Source organism: Octopus bimaculoides, chromosome 23, assembly GCF_046866305.1.
Source record: "Octopus bimaculoides isolate indiv1 chromosome 23, ASM4686630v1, whole genome shotgun sequence".
In the NCBI taxonomy this organism is placed as follows: Eukaryota; Metazoa; Mollusca; class Cephalopoda; order Octopoda; family Octopodidae; genus Octopus; species Octopus bimaculoides.
The window spans coordinates 18,611,423-18,620,098 of NC_142950.1; the positions used below are offsets into that span (position 1 = coordinate 18,611,423).

The 8,676-nt window shown below is 36.8% G+C and overlaps 1 protein-coding gene across 3 annotated transcripts in view; it reads left to right on the forward strand.

Annotated features, from left to right (window-relative positions):
* Positions 1–8,676, forward strand: part of LOC106870769 (ubiquitin carboxyl-terminal hydrolase 44-like) — a 123,482-nt gene that overhangs the window by 97,613 nt on the left and 17,193 nt on the right. For all 3 annotated transcript variants that reach the window (XM_089340679.1, XM_089340678.1, XM_089340680.1), the window contains 4 exons: positions 1,837–1,969; positions 4,707–4,775; positions 7,117–7,222; positions 7,968–8,167. In XM_089340679.1, coding sequence (XP_089196805.1) covers positions 1,837–1,969; positions 4,707–4,775; positions 7,117–7,222; positions 7,968–8,167 — 508 coding nt within the window. The remainder of the gene's footprint in view (positions 1–1,836; positions 1,970–4,706; positions 4,776–7,116; positions 7,223–7,967; positions 8,168–8,676) is intronic.

An 8,676-nucleotide genomic window follows, 5' to 3' on the forward strand; every position in this document is an offset into this window, starting at 1 on the left:
GAGATGAATATAATGAATGAAGAACAAGGGTTGAATGGTGACCAGTGATAAATATAGATTGGAGGAAATTTAGGGTGACTAGGAAATGACTGACAGTACAGAAAAGGGTGAAGAACAGTGGAATAGTAATAGAAATTAATTAAACAGGATGAAAGTAGAGAAAAGGAAATGATGTGGGAGAGGAAAGGAGGTTGCAGGGGTGTGAGGGGAGAGACAGAGCAGTGCATGAGGAGGGAGAGAATTTTGGTGGTGGAGAGGGAGTGAAAATTTGGTGGCGCAGAAAGTCTGAGAAAATCAAGGTAATATTTGATTAAATAGGTACATAATATCCTACAAGCCCAACTATTCTCAATTTCCAAGCATCTTTAAGAAATTATTTGTGAATTTCTTTGAATTTTTTCCTCAGTGAATTTCTTTGATTTTTTTTTTTTTTTTTTTTTTTTTTTTTTTTTGACTTCCAAGTATAATGGCAGTTACTATTTCAAGCAGTGAGTTAAAATTTTGTGATGTTATTTATTAATCATTTACAGATTGAGAGTACTTTTCCTGAAAATTCTGGGATTGAAAGTGTTGCAGATTTTGGAATATACTATATTTGCATCTATAAAATGCGACAGCTTGGAGATGGGACCCAAGTGTAAATGCATAATGTAGCTTATTTGTATACCTTGAATGTTGTCACTATCATCAACATTTAACATTTTCCATGCTGGCATGGGTTGGACGACTTGACAAAACTTGGCACGGCTAGGGACTGCACCAGGTTCCATAGCCTGCTTTGGTTTGGTCTCTATGGTTGGATGCCCTTCCTAATGCCAATCACCATATAGAGTGTACTGGGTGCTTTTTACATGGCACCAGCACCCACACCAATGCTTTTTATGTGGCACCTCGGTTTTAGGATCTCAATTCTGTTGTGGTGGGAGTACTGCAATGCACCACATATCTTGGTCCTCTATCATCTTCTTCATAAGGCTCAGCATTTTGTGATTGGCCTTCAATACTTTGTCCCGTATCTTCTTGGGTTGCCACCCAAAGTAAAATAGGTAAAATATCAGTCTCCACCTACGATGTCATGTTTTGATTTAGAGGTTACTGTACATATACACAATTTGTATTTTGATTTTATGTAAGGTATAAAAACAAAGCATTGAACATGATTACAGGTAAATAAAATGAAAACTAAAATAGAAATCAGCATTTTATTTTTAAAGTGATGTACAATTAATGACATATGGAATTGTGTGGCATGTCATGTCAGGATTTAAAAAACTTTGGGATTTGGGAATTTCAGATAAAGGATTTTCAACTTGTATTTTTTAGTGAGTTTAAGGCAGTGAGCTGGTAGAATAGTTAGCAGGCTGGGCAAAATGCTTAGTGGCATTTCAAGGGTTGGGTGATGACCAATGATAAATATGAATTGTAGGGAAGTTGGGGGAGAATAGGTAATGATTGACCATACAGAAAGGGTTGAAGAGCAGTGGAATAGTAATAATACAGTTGATGAGATAAAAGCGAGAAAAGGAAATGATGTGGTAGAGGAGGGAAGGTTGCAGGAGTGTCAGGGGAGAGACATTGTGCATGGGAAGGGTGAGAGAGATATGGTGGTGGAGAGGCGTTGAAAATTTGGTGGCACAGAAGGTGGTGGGGAAACGAGGTAATATTTGATTAAATATGTACATAATATCCTATAAGCCCAATTCTTCTCAATTTCCAAGTATCTTTAAGAAAATAGACTTCTTTTTGCACTTTTGTTTTTGAGTTACAAAGATTTGTCAGCTTATATCCACTCTCATGATGTTCATCCACAAGTTATATTTCTTTCTTCTGTTTTAGATAACATGTTTGTCCTGCGAACAGAAGTTTCAAACCTATGAACCATTTATGGATTTATCTCTTGAGTTTCCATCTCGCTACCAGAGAAAGTCTCCGAACTGGAAGATTGCCAGTAATGTTTGTCATATAACAGGTATATATCATCATCATCCTCATCCTATGTTTGCGTTTCCCTGCTGGCATGGGTTGGATAAATTTTCTGAGGCAGTTTTATGATCAGGTGCTCTTCATTTCATCAACATTTGTAGTCATCTTTTATAATATACAAGGATAGCATGTGCCTATTTTAAAACCATGATACACACGTTATATATTATCATCATCATCGTTTAATGTCTGCCTTCCATGCTTGCATGGGTCTGTATGTATAAAACAAATTAGGTTACAACAATGAAGACATGCAACAGTTGGAACAAACAATAAAACATCCTTTATCAGTTGTCTTTTTAGGGATTTCTGCAGTTTCAATGCCATACCCTACTGGCATAAACAACCTTCATATCCATTTATGATACTGATGCACACTGTGTCTCTCTTTCATGTGCCATGACCCTCACACCTGTCCATACTTGCCCTTATAAATTAGGATAACACTGAATTCCTCTACACAACCTGCCTCATTGCCTTTAGCACTTCTTATTTCTTTACTGCCTACAGGGGGCTACACACAGAGGAGACAAACAAGGACAAACAAATTAAGTCTATTATATCGACCCCGAAAGTATGAAAGGCAAAGTCGACCTCGGTGGAATTTGAACTCAGAACGTAGCGGCAGATGAAATACTGCGAAGCATTTCAACCAGTGTGCTAACGTTTCTGCCAGCTTGCTGCTTTTACCACTTCTATCTCTCTTACCACTTCTATCTCTCCCTTTCTCACTAACACTTATCCCTTTATCCTTTCACCTGTTCCTTTCATACTCTCTTCCTCTATAGTGTACATTCTGTTACTCTTTAGTCTCCCTTGTCTACTCAGCTACAATCATATTCTATTCTTCTTTCAGTCATAGATTCCTTCTAAGCTCTTTTGTCTTGTGAGTTGCAAGGTAACCTCAGTAGTGCTGGTGCCATGAAAAGCACCCAGTGCACTGTGTAAATGGACTGGTGTTTGGAAGGGCATCCAGCCATAGAAACCATGTCAAAACATTGTAGCATAATGTAGTCTTCTGACTCATCTGAGTCTTGTCAAACTGTCCAACCCATACCAGCATTGATGATGAGCAAGACAACAATCCTTTTACATCCTTTATCAGTTTCAGTCATTGGCTGCAGTCATGTTTGGATACCATCACGGAAGATTTTAGTTAATTACATAATTCAAGTATTATAAACTTTCATTGACCTTGGTACAGACGGAGGAGGAAAGATAATGTGGAGTCAATCCAAATTCAAAACTTTGGATTGATAGAAAGATTAATGGACCGAATATTATAGATCAGAGGAAAACAGGATGATTGTAGTGAGTTCCAGAGTGTAACAGTTTGAAGAAAGAAGCTATTAGAATAAAAAGACTTCTGACTTACAGGAAGCTCAACAGAGAAGAGAAGCAGATGGCATGATTAAAACTCTTGACAGAAGGTTCTAGACCAGAAAGTTCATCCAGAACAACTATCATGGTAATACTTATAGAAAAGAAAAAGGCACAATGATGGTACATTTCTATGATGAGCCAAGGCACCAGCCTAAAAATGACAGCAATATTGAATGCAAGGTATAAGGTGATCGACCAGAATTGTTAGTATGCCAGGCAAAATGCGTAGTAGCATTTTATCTGTTGTTACATTCTTAGTCCAAATTCCACCCAGGTCAACTTTACCTTTCATTCTTTTGGGGTTGATAAAGTAAGTTCCAGTTAAATACTGGGGTTGATATAATTCACTTGTCCCCTCCCCCAAACTCACTGGACTTGCACCAGTACAAGTGCTTGGTACCTGGCGTCGGCATGAGTGCTTTTTACGTATTCATCTGACGTTTATTGTTTCGCAATTGTCTACAAAAGATGACTCAAAATTTGTTGTTACTTTAGAGAAGAAAAGTAAAAATCAACAAAAGCTCTTTAAAGATCTTGTTTAAGTAATTTATTTATTTTTATTGTGATGGTCTACGACAGAGGTACCACTGGAAACTTCTTGATTGTTCAGTGTTATGTAGGATAGGTCAGTTTGGCTTGAACAGTGATGGCATACTCTAGCACAGGCATGCTGCAAAATAATGAATTACTACATAGTTTGTTAGGGTGTTGGATTCACAATTATAATGGTAGGTTAATTTCCTGGACCAGGTAGTGTGTTTTGTCCTCGAGCAAGGTACTTCATTTCTCACTGCTCGTCTGCTGTACTCAGTTTGTTCTTCAGCAAGCAATCAGTTCATTTCCTATTGCTCTAGTCGTCAACTCAGCTGAAATGAGAACCAGCTGAGCACTGATGTAATTCTTTCTCCCTCCTGCTGTAACATTTTGAATGTTCTGCTACATCAACAATGCAAGGCCTAACAGGGCATCCATGTCTGCTCACAACTACATAGGCACCTAAAACAATTAGTAAAAGCATGATACATACTGCAAATCATCCTCACTTGGGGAGCACAGTTGTAATTAGTATTAATTCTTATCTACTTTGAGTGTAACCTTTAGATCTTCAAAAACCACTTCAACTCTAACAACCACATTGTTCAGTAGGTTATGGGATTAAGTCTTGTAAAATTACAATAATTTTTTATAATTTTCCTTTGTTTACAATTTAATATTTTGATAACTTTCTTCTTTGAGATATGGTTTATTGACTCACCTTTTTTGGATCCAATGAAATTTCAATAATGTTAAAATGTCTTTTACAACACTATTTTTTTACATTTTTTTTTTTACTTTTTCAGAAATGCTTTCCCATTTCACAAAATCAGAACGTCTGGATGGCAGGATATATGCTTGTGATTCTTGTAATGGTGAGTTGTCTTTTAGTCTTCAGTTAATGGTAAGGAACAGTTATTCAGTTAACTTTGCAAACAGGTGCAGGCACAGGTATTCAGTTAAAAAGTTTACTTTGTAACCACATGATTTTGAGTTCAGTCCCTCTGTGCAGCTCCTTTGGGCAAGTGTCATCTACAATGGCCCTGGTCCAACCAATGCCCTCAGTAAATATGGTACATGAAAATGTATTATAATATTTCATTCTGAGTTCAACTCCTGCCAATGTCACATTTTTTTATCCTTCAGAGGCTAATAAAATAAGAAACCAGTCTAGGACTGTGTATTGGTAGAATACCTTGCAGTATTTTGTTCTGGACTTGTGTGCTCTGAGTTCAAATCCCACCATGGAATTACATGGGTGGTACACTTAGTTTGTCACCCAGTTTAATATCGTTACCTGGATCTATGTGTTTATAGTTGCAGGCTTAGCTGTGGTAAGAAGCTTGCTTCCAAATCACATGGTTTTGAGTTCAGTCCCACTGTATGCTACCTTGGGCTAGTATCTTCAGTTATAACCTTGGGTTGACCAAAGCCTTATGAGTGGATTTGGTAGACAGAAAGTGAAAGAAATCTGTTGTATAAATATATGTATGTATGTGTTACTACTCTTTGCTTTGACATCATGGGATGTCTAGTCACAAGGAAACATTACCTTACCTGGAATCAGATGAGTGTTAGTGACAAGAAGGGCACCTGGCTTTAAAATATCTACCTCAACAAAATTCCATCCAATCCATGTGAGCATGGAAAAGTGAATGTTAAACTGATGATGATGATGATGATGTGTGTCCTTGTCTTCATATTGCATACTGATTGTCAGCAAATGTCACTGTCCTACCAGCAGTGTCCTTTGTTTGCAGTCTTCCATGGTAAACATTGTCTGACTATTTATGCTGTTTGGGTTTGAAGGATTAGAGAAACAGGTAAGAACTGATGGCAAGAAGAGCATCCAGCCATAGTAAATCTGCTTCAGTGAATTACATGTGACCCACACCAGCAGGGCAAAGTGGTCATGAAAAAATCATGGAAAAGATAAAAATCCTTTTCATAAATGCATTACACATTACTTTTGTTTTTGCTTTCTCCCCATCTACTACTAAATATGAGTAGCCATGCAGATCTATAAAAACCTGCTCATGTCCCCTTCTCCCACTTCTCATACTTTTACCCTTCATTTCCTAGCGTAAAGCTGACCTCCATCTCCTCTCAGAGTTTGTAATCTTGTAAGCTGCAAGACGAATTAGATACCGCTGATAAGATGAAGAAAGCACTCAGTACAAGCTGTAAAGTGATTGGTGTTAGGAGAAGCATGTGGTCATGGAAGCCATGCCAAACAAGACACTGAAGCATGATACAATCCTTGGACCAATTAGATTCTGTCCAACAGTTGAGTCTATACCAGCATGAAACGTGGATATTAACTGATGATTATTAAACTCTAATTGGATTTGAAATGCTGTCCTTTACTTTACAGTGAGCAAGAAATATTTAATTCTGCTAACTATGGTGAATTGGCAGTCATTAGACTACAACATGAAATGTATTATAATATTTCATTCTGAGTTCTTGTAATCTGAGTTCAACTCCTGCCAATGTCACATTTTTTTTATCCTTCAGAGGCTAATAAAATAAGAAACCAGTCTAGGACTGTGTATTGGTAAAATACCTTGCAGTATTTGTTCTGGACTTGTGTGCTCTGAGTTCAAATCCCACCATGGAATTACATGGGTGGTACACTTAGTTTGTCACCCAGTTTAATATCGTTACCTGGTACTTTGGGTACTTTAGCAGAATCCACTCTTGCAGGAAAATACCTGCCAGATCTCTAGTTTGAAGATATATTCTGCCCTCTTTCCCTATTGGTCTTGGAGGTCCCTATCATAAGTACTGCCCTCCCATCTTGATTAACTCTTGATCCAACCCACCTAGGACCACTTCTGGTTCTATGATACAAACTTCTTGCTTTAAAGCAATCTAAATTAAAGCCTTATTCCATCTAAATATCATGTTAATTTATGATTCAAACACCAGCTGAATAATAATAAAGTTTTATTAAATTCTTCATTATTTTCAAAATTAATTGAAACAAAGGCAGTGTATTTCAACAGAAATATGATAACAAAGAGTTAAATAATAATAAAAAAAGATAAAATAAATGGACATAATTTGGAAATTTAAGACAATTGTAGAGAAAAAAATTATCTAACATTGTGACTGATGCCAAAAATATATTTGCAAATGTTGATATGTAAAAAAAATAAAATTTGTATCACTGATTTTTATTTTTATTTTTATTTTATTTTTTAATTCTTGAAGGTAAAAGACGATCAAATTCTTCAGCTAAAATCTACACCAAAATCAAAAAGCAATTTTTATTGAGCAAACTACCTCATGTCTTGCGTCTTCACCTGAAACGGTTTAGGTAAGAGAATTTTTGGTCTTCTCTGTTGACCATTTGATTCTGGAGTAAATGTTTCCTGTATTTGCAAACTTGGGAGAGATTCTTGAGACAACAAGCATTGCCAGCTGCTATTGTTCTCAGAACATCAACCCTAGAAAAACAGGAGTCAATAAACTTTCAAAGAATTTCTACTGTTCGCTCTCTTTATAATGACTTAACAAACATTTTAGAAGCTGTTGTTGTTGTTTACCTTTACCCTCATGTCAGCCTTAATCATCAGACCTTGAATCAAGATCAAAATAATTCCAGCCATGGCCATCTTCATCTTATTTCCCAGATAATATTATCTAGAACAGCATTAGCCAATGTGTATAGTTAGCCTTTTTCTTTTTAAAGATGAATAAGGTGGGAGGAAGATTTAGCTGCTATTTCTAACAGGTTGACCAACTACATGGAGACTTTCCTTGATAACTTGCTTAAAAGTTAGTTAATCCTAACTACCTCTTCTCTCTCTCTCTCTCTCTCTCTCTCTCTCTCTCTCTCTCTCTCATTTCCTTGCTGTTCTTTCAGTATTTGTCTCCCAGACCAACCATTCTCCATCAGCTCCTCTTCCTCTTCAGTGATAAACACAAGATTATTTCAACATGTATTTATTTTATGATTTATTCGTTCCCCCAAATTATAAAAATCTATTGAAATGTAATTATTTGTGTTTTTCTTTATATATTATTATTATTATTATTATTACCATTTTCTTTCCCTCCAGATGGTCGAAAGGTAACCACAGAGAGAAGATAGCCACACACGTCTCATTTGACAAGTTTTTGAACATTCAACAGTTTTGTGCCAAATCAATGAGCAGCATACAATCCCAGCGTGTTTACCAACTCTCAGCCATTATCATCCATCATGGTAAAGGTTTTGGGTCAGGCCATTACACAGCTTTCTGTTGGAGCAAAGAGGCTGGTATGTAGTACTTTGATGCATGTATCATCTTCACTCAATGTCAGAGCATGAGACAAAATGCACTTAAGTATTTCTTCTGGGTTGTTGAATCCTGCTGATGTTAAGTTTGCCTTTTATCCTTCCAGGGTCAATAAATAAGTTACAATAAGATACCAAAGTCTTATGAGCAGATTTAGTTGCTGGAAACTGAAAGAAGTCCATTGTGTTTGTGTTAGAGAGTGTGTTATTGTCTCCTTTCCTTGACATAGCATCAGATTTGTAATCTATAGGTGCAGGCATGACTGTGTGTTAAGAAGTTTGCTTCCCAACTACATGGTTCTGGGTTCAGTCCCATTGCATGGCACCATAGGCGAGTGTCCTTTACTATAACCTTGAGCTGACAAAAACCTTGTGAGTGCTTTTGGTAGATGGAAACTGAAAGAAGCCTGTCATATTGCTATATCTATGTGTGTGTGTGTTTGTCCCTGTAACTTAGTGGCTTGGCAAAAGAAGTACTGGTGTGGATTCAT